This window comes from Pelophylax lessonae (assembly GCF_965119305.1).
Source record: "Pelophylax lessonae genome assembly, chromosome: 12".
Taxonomy (NCBI): Eukaryota; Metazoa; Chordata; class Amphibia; order Anura; family Ranidae; genus Pelophylax; species Pelophylax lessonae.
In genome coordinates this window covers 46,158,491-46,173,964 of record NC_138779.1, presented here as the reverse complement: position 1 = coordinate 46,173,964, position 15,474 = coordinate 46,158,491, and the positions used below count along the sequence as shown (strand labels likewise).

At 49.5% G+C, this 15,474-nt stretch overlaps 1 protein-coding gene across 3 annotated transcripts in view; it reads right to left on the bottom strand.

Moving 5' to 3' along the window:
* APLP2 (amyloid beta precursor like protein 2) overlaps positions 1-15,474 on the bottom strand; it is a 131,793-nt gene that overhangs the window by 22,505 nt on the left and 93,814 nt on the right. For all 3 annotated transcript variants that reach the window (XM_082273859.1, XM_082273860.1, XM_082273861.1), the window contains 4 exons: positions 14,978-15,108; positions 14,818-14,892; positions 12,590-12,748; positions 10,533-10,661 (listed from right to left, as the gene is read on the bottom strand). In XM_082273859.1, coding sequence (XP_082129985.1) covers positions 10,533-10,661; positions 12,590-12,748; positions 14,818-14,892; positions 14,978-15,108 — 494 coding nt within the window. The remainder of the gene's footprint in view (positions 1-10,532; positions 10,662-12,589; positions 12,749-14,817; positions 14,893-14,977; positions 15,109-15,474) is intronic.

Sequence of the window (15,474 nt, the reverse complement as noted above, 5' to 3'; positions counted from 1 at the left end):
CACTAGGCAGAAAAAAAAAAAACTCTGGCTACACCCATGGGCAGTCCCAGGGGGTATACTCCCTTTCTCCCTGCTTAAGCCACTCAGTTTTGTTACAAGCAGTGTCAGGAGAATTACAACTCCACAGAGGGGTGGGTGCTGTGTCCATCAATGGACATCAGAGAAATATAGACTTTACGGTAAGTCAAAAATCCCATTTCTCTTACGTCCTCCGACAGTCGCCGCCTCTTCATATTCGTCACATATGGGGTATTAGACTTTGCTCCGAAGGAGTAGCTAGGCAACAGAATATGTTAACAATAAAGCTTTAACATATCCCACCCTCAAGGGGTGGTCCCCTCAGTCAATACCCTCCTACTTCCTGCAACCATATCTCAGTTTTAATGTCTAGCTTGTCAGGAGTGGCTGGCTCTCTCTGTGCTGGGACTTTTTGTCCCAGACTCTTTCTTCTTTTTGATATTTTGTTTGAGTTTTCTCTCTACCTTTACTTAGCTGTTATTTTTGTCAGCATTAGTTAGTTCTTCGGACGAAGAGGATCATGCGGACTGGGTCTCGGGCTGATCCCCCTGGTCGCAGGTCGTGGGTCAGTGGCCCAGTCTGCCATCGAGCGTTCAGCCAGGTAAGGCTCCTGGCACGGTGAACGACCCATCCTTGTTCGGTGCAGGGATGATTGGTGAGGTGGCTACCTCACCGGACGCTGTGCGGTTTCTGAACCGCCATTGTGTGCGTCTTGAATTGCGACTCTCCCTGCCTCATGTGCAGCGGCTTGTTCGCCTGTGCGGGTTCCCCACGCCATGTGAGGTAAGTGTATCTATGTGGGGACCTGTCTGTCTGGGGGGGGTCTCAGTCTGGGACTGTGTAACCTGCCTTTAATCACACTGCTTGTCTCCCTATATCTCGGCTGCATGCTGTGGGCTGCAAGGGGGGGGGGAGTTGTATGACACTGAGTATGTCAGGCTGGGCAGTGTGAGGAGCTGTGTGCTGTGGGGCATGTTTTTAATGGCATGTTGGGGCATATACAGCGATCGCTGCGGCGATCTAACATGTATCCATATAATGGGATAATATTGTGTGTGATTTTATGCACTGTGGAGCGGCGATTTCGGCGCCAAACGGCGCCATTTTACCGGCGCCCGCTCCGGCCGCATGGTTTACATGCACGGCGGCCATTTTCTTGTAGCCTCCATAGGCTTACATAGTGCGCCCTGGCAGCATCACTTCCTCTCTCCTGGAAGCACCGATCGAGGCAGCAGCAGCAGCGGAGTCTCCTCAGGTTTTATCCTTCTATTCCTGTGTTCCATTGCCTGTATTCAGTCTGTATATTCCCTGTGGGGGTCTCATTGTGCCTGAGTGTGGTGCGGTGGGCTGCGCTTGCCGCGCTTGCTGTAAGGGGGCAGTTAACCCTTGGTTGTCTGGCATACAGGGGCAATGGATTCTCAGGAGGGCAAGTTTCCCACAGTATTGGTGGAAAGCCAGGGGACCGCTGTTTCCCCCCCAGGGGGGGATTTGGCCACTATTGTGGCTGGCCTTGCTGCACAGGTGCAAATGCTGGTGGCTGCTCAATCTACTAAACGGCCCAGAGTTGCTCTGTCCTCTGATTCTGAGGGTGAAGGTGATGGGGCTGTTCTGGCGGGGACCCCCCTATCGGGGTCCCGCTCCTCTCTTGATCTAGTGGGGTCTGAGGTAGAGGCTGAAGTTGAGGGGGTTGATAATTCTCCCCCTGGCTCGCCTGAAGAGCTTGCAATCATGGATGAGTTGATTGCTTCCATTAAGCAGACGCTACGTTTGCAGGACGAGGTGTGTCCCCCAGCTGCCTTGGCGGCTTATGGGACGCAGAGAAAACGCAGGACGCCGCAGGTTTTTCCCTGCAATGCTGATTTTCAGCGCGCTGTTAAGGACCAATGGCGCGATTTGCGCAAGCCTTTTGCGGTACCAAGTAAATTTAAGCTGCGTTATCCTTTCTCGCCTGCCACTGATGAACGGTGGTGTGTGCCTCCGCCAGTGGATCATGCTATTGCGGTTTTGAACAAAGCCACTGCGATCCCTGCAGAGGGATCCCCTGTTTTCCGTGATGCCACGGATAGGAGACTGGAGTCTCTTGCCCGTCATACTTATTCTGTTACGGGTTCTATGCTTAAGGCTCTGTTTGCTTCTCTCATGGCGGCCCAGGCGATCGCAAGTTGGACGCAGATGCTTAGGCGCGTCCTAGTGGCCGATTCGGCCTCGGCGGCGACCCTGGATATGGTGGATCAGATCCACCAGGGTGTCATGTATCTGTGTGATGCGGACCTGGACCTGATTCCGTTGGCCGCGCGTGTGCACAGCGTGGCGGTGTTGTCTCGCCGCCTGGTTTGGTTGAAATGTTGGTCGGTGGACCAATCTTCACGTAAAACCTTAGCCAATCTGCCTTATGATGGGTCTCGCCTTTTTGGGGAGTCCCTGGATGTGTTGATTAAGGGGATTACCGGGGGTAAGAGCACTCTCTTGCCCCATTTCCTCAAGGCTAAGGGGGCTTCTGGGAAGAAGCATGCTCATTTTCGGCCCCCTCAGGGGTCCTTTCGTGCCTTTCGGCCGCACTACAAGGGAAAACCGTTCAAGGGCCAGGGCTCTCAGAAGAAACCCTGGTCTGGGAAACAGAAGTCCGGCCAATCCGGACCTGCGGCCCATAACAGTTCGGCCTGAAGGGGCGCCCTCACCCAGTTTTGGGGTGGGGGGACGCTTGCTCGGTTTTCTTCAGCCCTGGTTGGCCCGTGTGCGGGACAGATGGGTTCTGGAAATCGTTCGATCTGGTTACAAGATCGAGTTTCTCTCTCGGCCAGAGAGCAGATTTTTTCCCTCAAATCTACAACTGTCTCCAGAGCGCCTGCGGGATCTGCACCTGGCGGTGCGGGACCTGAGGGCTCAGGGAGTGGTGGTTCCGGTGCCTCATCGGGACAGATTTCGGGGGTTTTATTCCAATCTGTTCACCGTGCCCAGAAAGGAGGGCAAGGTTCGTCCAATTCTGGACTTGAAAGCTCTGAACCGCTCTGTGCGGGTTCGCAAGTTCCGCATGGAATCCCTGCGCTCGGTGGTGGCTGCCCTGGTTCCGGGGGAATTCATGGCCTCCATCGATTTGAAGGATGCGTATCTTCACATCCCCATATTCGAGGGTCATCAGAGATACCTTCGATTTGCCATTGCGGAGGATCACTACCAGTTCGTGGCGTTGCCCTTTGGGCTCGCCTCGGCTCCGCGGGTCTTCACCAAGGTGCTTGCACCGGTTCTGGCATTATTGAGAGCCCAGGGCATTTCTGTCCTGGGGTATCTGGACGACATTCTGATTCGGTCTGCGACCAGTCAGGGTCTGGAGAAGGACCTGTCTGTCACGATGCAAACTCTGCAGGAGTTCGGTTGGACGATAAATGTTCCAAAGTCGACACTGAGTCCGTCGGTTCGTCTTCCCTATCTGGGAATGATACTGGACTCGGTGCAGGCGAAGGTCTTCCTGCCGGAAGACAAACTCAGGACTCTTCAGGAGGAAGTCAGGTCCCTCAGGGACGTTCCGAACTCGTCTCTGCGGACGTGTATGAGATGTCTGGGATTGATGGTCTCGGCTTTCGAGGCGATTCCTTTCGCGCAGTTTCACACGCGGGGTCTCCAGGCGGAGATCTTGTCCAAGTGGGACGGGCGACCTCAATCTCTGGATCTTCAGATCTCGTTGAGTCATCGCACCAGGGAAAACCTTCTGTGGTGGCTCCAGTCCCCGTTGGTGTCCGGGGGCAAGTCGTTTCGTCCGATCTCGTGGACGATAATCACCACGGATGCCAGCCTGTCGGGCTGGGGTGGTGTTCTGGGCGTTCTGTCCGCCCAGGGGACCTGGTCGGAGGGGGAGTCTTCCCTCCCGATCAACATTCTGGAATTGCGTGCGATAAGGCTCTGTCTTCATCGCTGGACGGACCGGCTGCAGGGCTGCCCGGTTCGGGTGCAGACGGACAATGCCACGGCGGTGGCCTACATCAACCACCAAGGGGGCACCAGGAGTGCCCGAGCGGCTCGAGAAGTGGCCGACATTCTGTCTTGGGCCGAGACTCATGTCCCGGCGATAACGGCGGTTCACATTCCGGGAGTGGAGAACTGGCAGGCGGACTATCTGAGTCGCCAGACCCTGGATCAGGGGGAATGGTCTCTCCACCCGGCTGTCTTCCAGATGTTGTGCGCGAAGTGGGGTCTTCCAGATGTGGACCTGTTCGCGTCTCGCCTCAACTACAAGGTGAAGAGGTTCGTGGCAAGGACACGCGACCCCCGGGCAGACGCGTCGGACGCGTTAGTGGCCCCGTGGCATCAGTACAGGCTGATGTACGCGTTTCCACCGATTCAGTTGCTGTCCCGGTTCCTTCGCAGGTTACACTCGGAACGCAGCACGGTGATTCTTGTGGCACCGGACTGGCCTCGCCGGTCCTGGTACGCAGACCTCGTGAATCTGGCGGTCGACGCCCCCTGGCGTCTGCCTCTTCGGGACGATCTACTGTCTCAAGGACCGATTTACCATCCTGCTTTACAGTCGCTGGCTTTGACGGCCTGGCTGTTGAGACCGAGGTCCTGAAGGAGAAGGGTCTCTCTCCAGAGGTTGTTCATACCTTGATCAACGCGAGGAAGTCTTCCTCGGGAAAGGTTTATTACCGTACTTGGAAGGCCTATTTTGCCTGGTGTGAGTCCAGGGGGTTTTCACCCCGCACGTACTCGGTTTCCCGTGTGCCGTCTTTCCTTCAGACGGGTGTCGATCAGCGTTTGGCGCTGGCTACGATAAAGGGTCAGGTGTCTGCGCTGGCCGTTCTGTTTCAACGTCCCGTGGCTTCCAACTCCTTGGTTGGCGCTTTTATTCAGGGTGTGCGGCATCTGGTTCCTCCTAGGAGGGATCCTTTGCCCCCTTGGGACTTGAATCTAGTCCTGTCTGTGTTACAACGTGCTCCTTTTGAACAGATCAGGGAGATCTCGTTGTCTATGTTGTCCAAAAAGGTCGCCTTTTTGGTGGCGATCACTTCGGCTCGCAGAGTGTCGGAACTGGCGGCTTTGTCCTGCAAGTCTCCGTACCTGGTTGTTCATTTGGATAAGGTGGTCTTGCGACCTAATCCTTCTTTTCTGCCGAAACGAGTTTCGGAATTCCATCTTAACGAGGATATTGTTTTGCCTTCGTTGTGCACGAAGCCTAAACATCCAAAGGAGGTGAGATTGCATTCTCTGGATGTTGTTCGGGCGATTAGGGTTTACCTTAAATCGACTGAGTCTTTTCGAAAGACGGACTCCTTGTTTGTTCTTCCAGAGGGTCCTCGGAAGGGCATGGCGGCTTCCGCCTCTACCATTGCCAAATGGATCAGGCAGACCATTGAACAGGCCTATGCCTTGCAGGGGAAGGTTCCCCCTGTGCCTGTGAAGGCGCACTCTACTAGATCTCTGAGTACGTCTTGGGCCTGTCGTCATGGGGCTTCTGTAGCCCAGGTGTGTAAGGCGGCGACTTGGTCGACCGTACACACTTTCACAAAATTCTACAAAGTAGATGTTCAAGCATCGGCGGATGCTTCCTTTGGCCGCAAGGTTCTTAGTGCGGCTGTTCCCTAGGGTCCCTTGTTGGGGACTCCTGGCTGTTGGGATAAGTTTTGTATCCCCTGGTTTTTTGTCTTTTCCTGGGTTGTTGCTCCTGTTGAGCACTTATTTTTGCTGTTGCCCAGCTGGTTTCCTTCCTTTGGTAAGGTTCCTTTCTTTGATGTGGAGACTGCGTTGCCTTTCGGCACGGATGCGTTTCCCACCCCTCATGTTTGCACTGCTTTGGGACGTCCCCATATGTGACGAATATGAAGAGGCGGCGACTGTCGGAGGACGTAAGAGAAAACGGAATTTTTGTAAAATCTTACCTGTAAAATTCCTTTCTCTGAGTCCTCCGACAGTCGCCGCCCCCGCCCCTCTTTTGGGGTTTGAATGTATACTCTACTGCTATTCCACTAAAACTGAGATATGGTTGCAGGAAGTAGGAGGGCATTGACTGAGGGGACCACCCCTTGAGGGTGGGATGTGTTAAAAGCTTTAATGTTAACATATTCTGTTGCCTAGCTACTCCTTCGGAGCAAAGTCTAATACCCCATATGTGACGAATATGAAGAGGCGGCGACTGTCGGAGGACTCAGAGAAAGGAATTTTACAGGTAAGATTTTACAAAAATTCCGTTTTTCTCTTTCGTTCATTGACGGACACAGCTTCTGGTATTCTTAACAATCGGGACGCCCCAAAGCAGTTTTAAACATGAGGGGTGGGAACAGCAAATAAATTCCCAAGGCTAAACATTAGCCAACCAGGCAACAGGGGCTCAACCAAACAACCGGAGCCCACCTGAAAAGAACAATACACCCTAGAGGATCAGGTCCTCAAACAGCAGCCTGCAAAACCTTGCAGCCAAGGGAAGCATCCGCAGATGCCAACACATCCACTTTATAAAACTTTGTAAAAATGTGCACTAATGACTAGGTGGCCACCTTGCAAACCAGCCTAGCAGAGTGCACATTGACAAGGAAAGGAGGAACCTGACCTACGATGGAATAGGCCTGAACCACCGTCTCTCTGAGCCATCTAAAAATGGTCGCAGAGGAAGCCGGCAACCCTTTATGAGGCCATCCGTGAGCACAAAGTGTCTTAATTTCCTGAAAGACTCAGTAGCTGCCAGGTACACCCTAATTGCCCGGACCACATCCAAGGCATGCAAGGCAATTTCCTTCGGATTTTTGGGCCTAGGACACAGGGAAGGCAACACGTCTATATTCAAATTAAAATCAGAGACCACCTTAGGAAGGAATGGACAGGAGCGAAGCCGAACCTTATCACCAGATAAGGTGGACAGGATAATGCCACCAGGTCCGACACCCTGCATGCAGATGTGATAACCACCAAATAGGTCACCGTCTGGGACAGCGTAGGCAGGGGAAATTCCTAAATATTCTCAAAAAGGAGACTTCTGGAGACCCGGAAGTACCAAATTGAGGTCCCAAGGCGGCAAAGGAGACCACACCAAAAAGGGACCAATTGCCGAACACCCTGAAGAGATGTAGCCAAGGGTCGTTAGAAGAAAACCACCAAGGCCGACACCTGGCCCTTGATAGTAATCAAGGCCAACTTCTGTTAAACCCCCGTTGAAGGAAGGTCAAGATCCAAACCACCGAAAGAGAGGAGGAACCCCAAGGGATTCATATCATGCAATGTACGTCTTCCATGTACAATGGTAGATCTTCCAAGAAGTAGATTTCCTAGCTTTTAATAGCGTAGGAATCACTGATTCAGACAATCCCCCATCCTTCAGCACCTGGCTGTCAACAACCAAGCCATCAAAGCCAGCAACTGTAAAGCAGGCTGGAAGTTTGGCCGTTGGGACAGCAGATCCTCCCTGAGAGGAAGCCTCCAAGGAAACGTTGGCAACCAGCCGCACCAGGTCGGCATACCATGCCTGGCGGGGCCAGTCTGGGGCCACTAAAAACGACCGGAATCTTTTCTGCTTTGAGCCTGTAGAAGTCTTGGCAGAAGCTTGAGAGGAGGGAAGGCATAAATCAGATGATCCTGACCACACTGGGCAACCAACAAGTCTTTGGAGTCCGCCAGAGCATCCCGTGACCGAGCCACGAACCAATGCACCTTACTGTTGAGCCGAGATGCCAACAGATCCACCTCGGGGATTCCCCACCAGAGGAAACACTTCTGGATGAAGAGACCATTCCCCCAGGTCTAATGCCTTCCGACTGAGGTAATCCTCCTGCCAACGTTCCACTCCAGGAAAGAGAACGGCAGGGAGGGCTGTAACGAAACGTTCTGCCCACCTGAGAATGCTGGCTACCTCCAGAGCCTCCAGGACACTTCTTGTGCCCCTTTGGAGATTGACATTAGCCATCCGCATAAAGCAGTTCAGCGCTTTGAGGTCCAGGATTGGACTCACCTTGCCCTCCTTACCGGGAACTGTAAACCGGTTGAGTAAAAAACCCTGAAAATCGTTTCGCAATCGAAACCGAGACAATCACCCCTTGAAGCAAAAGATCTTGCACTGCCCCAAAGAGGGCCTGTAAGCGGACTTGGGAAAGTCGCACGCTGGAAGGAAAGAACCTTTCCAGAAGGCAAGCAAGAAACTCGATCTTGTATCCAGATCGTAGGACTTAGTGGACCCACCTATGTACCAGGGAAGTCCACGGGAAACAGCAAAGATGTCCCCCCACCCCAGATACGGGTGAGGGCGCACCTTCATATGCTGAAGGAGCCTTGTCTGCTGGTCTGAAGAAGCCCGCTCCTGACTTGCCAGACCAAGTTTGCTTGGATCTTTCATCAGAAGAGGACCCGAAAGGCTTCAATCCCTCGTCAGTCGATCCTGAGAGAGCAAAAAAACAACAACTTATGAAAAGGACATCTGACGAGGGTCCTTGCGCTTAGTAGCCTGTGGAAGAAAGGTACTCTTCTCTCCCCCCCCCCCCCCCCCCCCGAGACCCTTAATGTCATCCAGGGTAGCTCCAAACAGGTGATCTCCTTGAAAAGGAAGAACAGCCAGGGCTTTTTTTTTTTTAGAAGTCTGGTCCACAGACCAGCATATTAGGCCGAAACAGAGCCGAGCCACTAGGGGAGCCGCATCCAAAGATGCAGCACAGATTAACTGCAGCCCCTGGACCAGCTGGTCCGCCAGCCCAGCAAAGGCAGGTGGGAGCTGTTCTCCCTCCAGGTCACGGCACAAAAGCTTAGCCCACTCAGAGTTTGCAACACCAGGGCAATGGTGAACACTGGCCTCAATGCCGAGCCAGCTAGGGTGAACATATTGTAGGCCACAGCCTCCGCCTTTTTTTCGCTAGCCGGGTCCTTAAAGGCCGCAGACTCTTCAACTGGAATCATTGTTGCTTTGTTTAACCTGGAAAACAGAGGGCCACCACCGGTGATACAGTCCACTTTTTGAAAAGGGACTCTTGCCTAGAAAACCGCTTGGGGACCCCAAGGGGACGCTTCAATCATCCCCATTCTTTCACGACAATTCTGTCAAAATAAGTGGGAAAAGGGAAACATCTTTTGCCGCTCTGGGTGGTTTGAGAGTGCCAAGGGAACCTGCGCCGAGAGAGAAAGAGAGAGAGAAAGAGAGAGAGAAAGAGAGAGAGAGAGAAAGAGAGAGAGAAAGAGAGAAAGAGAGAAAGAAAGAGAGAAAGAGAGAAAGAGAGAAAGAGAGAGAGAAAGAGAGAAAGAGAGAAAGAAAGAGAGAAAGAGAGAAAGAGAGAAAGAGAGAAAGAGAGAAAGAGAGAAAGAGAGAAAGAGAGAGAGAAAGAGAAAGAGAAAGAGAAAGAGAGAGAGAGAGAGAGAAAAAGAGAGAGACCCAGCAGACTCACCACCCCGAGAACAAGGCATTGCTAGTCACCAGGTGAATCTGCACTGCACGTAAGCAATCAAGAAGTGAAAAATATCCAGGTGTCAGCCCCCGGGCTCCACTGTCATGGCTGCCGCTGTTTTGAATGGCAACCACCGCAAAAAAGGCTGCTGTACATTGCACCCTACAGGTTACAAGAAAATGGCAGCACCATGAGGCTCTCAGGGACCCAGGAGGCATCCCTAGCAACAGGACAGGCAGGAGCCCACACTAGATACAACCCCCCCCCCCCCTGCCTCGCACAGCCGATCATCCGGTCGCCGACAGCACACCCTCCCCCCCTTAATCGCCAGGGGGTGTCCAGACCACCCACACAGACCCCGCAATAGTGGACAGGGGTGTTGGGGGTGGGGGGGGGGTTTCTCCTGTAGTGATGAGGAAGCACCGACAGGCATCCCTGGTTGGCACATTAGGTGGGCACTTGTGGGCATTCTTGATGGAGCTGCACTGATATTCAATGCGCTGTATCCACGCCTTGTCAGCACGCATAGAGAAAAAGCCGATAAATGGCACTTCCTGGTTACGCTTTGACTGGACACAACTGATCACATGGTAAAGAGCCTATGTCATACGCTCTCTACTGAGATCGGAGATGCGGTGTGTCAGAGCGACACCGCACTACCAATCCTCGCGCTGCGCGCCCTCAGGTGGCTTATTCTGCTGGACGTCACATGACGCCCAGTCAGGATAACTGACCCCTTCCCCAGCCATCATTCTGCTATAGGCTGGGTGGGATGTGGTTTAGATACAAATCCAAAACTAAACTAAACTAGACTTAAAAATATTCCCTCCCCCTCCTAACACCTATGCTGACTAACCTGCATAAATCAATCTTTAATCATGTTACGTATTTTTAGCGCTGCCTATTTTTTTATATCACTTTGATCTGGTATCACAGTTTATTAAGTAGCCGCTTGCATATACATTTGGCTGCAGATTTTTGATAATTTAGCACTATACAATGCATGGGGCCCCAGGAAACTCTGCTGCTGTGTACATTGCAGTTATTTATTTTTATGACCTCTCAAAACTGTTTGCCTAATAACATCCCTCCATAACATGTGTCCTCAACCGAAGTATTGCCATAAACGCTATTACACCGCATGCACAGCTTATGCTGGGTTCCTACCTGGGACTTCATCTGTGCCGCCTTCTCTGGATCCACAGTCAGAACGTGCTCATAATGGCGGATGGTGTGCAGCTTGTCCTTGTTTTCTGCACGAACGTACTTCTTCAAAGCCTGCAGGATACGGTGAGGCTGCAAGAGATCCACACTGATTAACACCACATGAATAGGGAATCCAGGAACATAGAAGAATATTCTGTTCAAAAAGTAATAAACTTTACTAACCCACATAAAAAAAAAATCTAAATAAGATAACTGCAGGGCAGAGCTGCAGTACTACATGATCGGTTTAAGACTTATCACCACTACTTCAAACTTGTTGAATATCAATTGTCTAAAGGGGGCGATGGCTAAAGTGCCTTCATTCATGACAGTGGGTGGTTGAGTGGGTGGGTGGGTGGTTGGGGGGCTCAGCTCGGGTGACAACACCAGTGCCTCCATTCACCACATTAGGGGGAGGAGTAATCTCAGATCACAACACAGCGAACCAGTACATGGAGCAAAGGGCAGAGTGGCTACAGCGCTGTTCCTTAGCTCCCACATTGGAATGCCCATAAATTGGGCTTCATTCTGGGGTGGAGCCGACAACTAGCACAACAAACAAAGATGTGCTTTTATTGGATTATGAAGCCATGGATCAACAATAATAAATTTCAAGTTGCGGCAATACTCCTTTAAACGTGTGTGTGTGTGTGTGTGTGTGTGTGTGTGTGTGTGTGCGCGCACATGAAGCTTAATGTAAACACTTTACTAATCTGTTTCTTTGTAGAATTTGTAATTTTATATATTGTCACACATGGGAGGCAGCCATGCTGGCTTAACCACTTGCCTACTGCGGCAACATTTTCACTTTCTGTACACATGGTAAAATCTGCTAGAAAATACTGTAAACACCCCCGCCCCACCCCCCCAACCGAATATATTTTCTGAGAGCAGAGACCCTGGAGATTAAAATGGTGGTAGTTGCAATTTTTTAGGTCTCACAATATTTGTGAAGTGATTTATCAAATGCATGTTTTCAGAAAAAAACACACTAAAAAGAATTTTAGTGCAAACGATTATACCCAATTTTTTGGTAAATCGTGAAAGATGGGGTTGGGACGAGTAAATGGATGCCAAACTTGTAAAGTCTTAAAATTGCACACAGTTGGGGAATTGCAAATAACTATTCTACCCAAAATTCTCCATAGGCAGCAATTTAAATGCCTTTACAAAGCATCAGTTTAGATTGAACCTTAAACTATGGCCCTTAAATTACTACTCTCACTCTGTAATGATACCTCACGTGCGGTGCAATTAAGGTTTACATAAACATGCTCACCCTACGCTGAACTTTGAAAGGGATGTGAGCAAGGGTGACAGGGGTGCTTTTATTTATTTTATGCAATTTTTTTTTTTTTTTCTTTACCGTCTTCATAAGGGGGCCAACAAGTCCCCTATTTGATAGCATGGGCAGATGACAGGTACTGTTTAAAGGAGACATTGCGTGTCTAGTAGACCCTCAATGTCTCCCCTGCCCTCCAACGCAGCTATTCAAGCACAGATCGCATTTGAATAGTTGCAGCCTTAACTACATTAGCTGAGGAATGGCAGCTGTGACCCAGGAAGTAACGCAATACTTGTCACTTCCAGGGTCAATAGTCGCAGGAGGGATAAGGGGAACTTAGGGAGGAACGCCTTTGAGCGCCCCCTAAAAGCGATCAGGCAACTCTAGAGCCACCGATCATTTATCGTAAAGCCCTTCACTGGCTCTTAAAGCGGCTACCAAGCTTAGTTGTGTTCTTGTTTTAATCATCTATCTACCATGCCATTAATAAACGTACCTTGATAGACAAGTGGTTATATATGCCAGCTGTGCTTCCTAACAAAAGAGGCGTTGTCACCAAGTCCTGTATGGATAAAATGGTAGTGTCTCCAATAGTACTTCACAGTGCCTGTATTCTGCTCTTTTGTGCAAAGCTGCTCAGACTCATTGAAGAAAAACCCTTAACATTTAGCCAATGTATCTCCGAATTACTATGCAAAACTATATAACAAAATAAAAAAAAGAAATCACTCACACGAGGGGGTTCAGCCTGCAGGGCTGATAGGTAGTTCTCCAGGGCAATGCGGCGTCTATCATTCAGCATGGCCTCCACGCGCTCTAAGTGGGTCTCCACAAGCTGCTGCTTCTCATGTGCTGCCTCCTTCTCTAGGGCCTTCACTGTGGCCTGGTAATGCTGGAAAGACAAGTGAATTACCGACAAGGACAATTTATATCTAACGAATGTTACTGGGATGCAGGACGCCAGATCCTCCATCCCAGCACAGGGTTAAAATTCCATTAGCTCTCAGGTGAATGTCATTAGCTGCTGCTGCTTTTACTGCCCGACATTCCTCATTATAACGGATACTCATTAACCGTGACTCCGATAATTACAAAGTCACCCGCAGCAACACGTACAATTACACCTCACTGGCTTTAAAGGTGGCAGAAGGACATGATAGAAGGAAAGGATACTAATGAAACTCTCAATACAAAACCAACACTTCAGAAAATGAGAACCCAGTACAAGTGGGTCTGATCCTAAAGTATAAGAAGCTGCAAAATTAAGAGGAAACTAATAAGGAGACAGAAAAGGTTCTGCAGAAAGGCAATAAAATGCAAGAAAAAAAACAGTTTCAAACTGCTTCTTTTTTTGTCAGTCTGGGTTGACATAGACAAGGCTGACATGCACAAATCTGAAGACTCTTCGACCAGTTTCTTGCTTGGCTTGCATCAGCCCGGAATGCAGGAGCATCAAAAGATTATACAGCAATGCAGGCAGGATCATCTAGCATTTGGGTAGGGAATAGAATCTAGACGTCTCCAAAGTAAAAGAAAACAAGAAATGCAATGCCTGCACTTTGCAGGTAAAGCAGTATCATCAGAAACATTTTTTTTATTTCTTCCTGTCCCCAGTGGACAAAGTGCATTAATCATGTTGTCCCATTCTAATAGCTGTTCCGGATGCAGAGCTAGTGTGGTTGACTGTGCATCCCACATCTCCCCACTGCTGTATGATCACATTGCTCAGGAGGAGATGAATACTTAATTACTTGCGATTGACAGAGCTGGTCTTTGGCTCCAGGCACTTGCCTGAGATCAGTGCCATCACTAATCATGCAGGAGGGGTGTGTCAGTGAGATTGTGAAACATAAATCGTACTGAGCTTAGGCATGCTCACAACAGGAGCGGAGGAAGGTACTGAGCTATGCCTCAGCTCCACAAATTGGGCTTCATGCAGGGGAGAGACCCCAAAGCAATTATAGCTGACATAAATCTGTTATTTTTTGCAGAATTGTTCAGTGAACCTACAGAAAACAACATCTTTATGTTTGCTATTGCTAAGTATTGAACATGAATCAGTTGACCAGCAGGTAAGATTTTATTCCCAATGAGACTTCTTTAATCTGCAGTAGATGCTGATCAAACTCATGGGTTAAACAATTTAAAACAAAGCTGAAACTACCAGCACTGGGGATAGTCAATAAACACCTATTTTTTATTTTTCTCCATCATTTTCCTGGACAAATTATTTTCGGTCAGGAAATAAAGTCAGGAATAAAGCTATGGTAGGAGGGTTACTTAGACAGTTATTCCCCTCTAGGAGTTATTTCTTATTTATTCTCATGTGCTTTCGGAAAAATGATTAGGGAGTTCAATACCTGGCAAATCGATTTCCAGAAAACGTCCTGGTCAGTAGGGTTACCCTCCCTATACTACTAGGGGATGTAAGCTTTTTGTTTTGGGTAGGAGAAGTTATTCTCTGAGGCTCACGTCAAAGTAGAACAATCCTTTCCCAATAAAATATGCTGCATTATTAGTTAATGTGCACTTTGAACTAGATGTTTAAAAGCTGGTTTACAAGTCTATAGCTTGTCAATTGGCACTTGGCCACATCCAGTAGTCCAGCAGGGTAGAACTGGACAGGGCTGATGCCCTTTTTTTCAATTCTTTATTCTGTGGTATACAACAGGCCTATACCACTTAACACAGCACACAGCAGCACAGGATTTGTCAGGATCAACAGGTATTTTTTTTGCACCTAAACAGATATAACACACTTACAATGGTATATTTAACAAATTAAAATGGAAGCAAATTCGAAAAAAATAATCGTTAGGGTGTACAACCACCTTAAGTAGGTCTAGATTACAATGCAGTGTCCTGAAGATCCCTGGAAATTGAGTTACCAGGTATCCAACCTTTATTTTTTGGTTAAATTATACATGCTGGCCCCCAAATCTGTAATAGATAGCCACTTACCTGCATCAGGGTTTGTTTCTCAGCTTTTGGCATGTTCTTGGCCTGGTGTTCAGCTTCCTCCCACTCTTTCTTGGCCTAATTGGAGGAGGTGGAGAATTAGAATACAGCTACACCAATATGGCACGAAAGCCTTCCCCCTGCTCACCAGCCCTGGACTCACCCGGTCCATCCTGTTGCGGTGTCGCACCTCGAGCTGTTCTTTGGCTTTCTGGAAGCGAGCGTGCTCATTGTCATCAGCTGGGGTCTCTAGATAGATGTCCACATCATCAGGTGGAGCAGAGGTGGCAGGGACTGGAGGAAAAAAAAAAACTCACAAGTTAGAAATGTTTTATGCATCATTTACGAATACCAGGCCTGGACAGTGGATTAGGACATTAGAGGCAGCAAAGCGGCAGTAGATTAAGAAATAAGCACAACTTTCATTCATTCACAACAATCACACAGTACGCTCTGATGTGTGGAGGATGTGCTTTGTTGGGATAACAAAAAGGCATCTTGTAGATCCAGGGGCTCCATCCACAAACAGCAGCTACAAGGCACTATGAACAACTCCAATGCTGCAGAATTTGTCATCCGGAGCAGGAAGGACTGGTTTCTCAAAACACCACAATATGTTAAGGCACATCCAATCACTGGCTACATCTTGCTGCCTTAAAG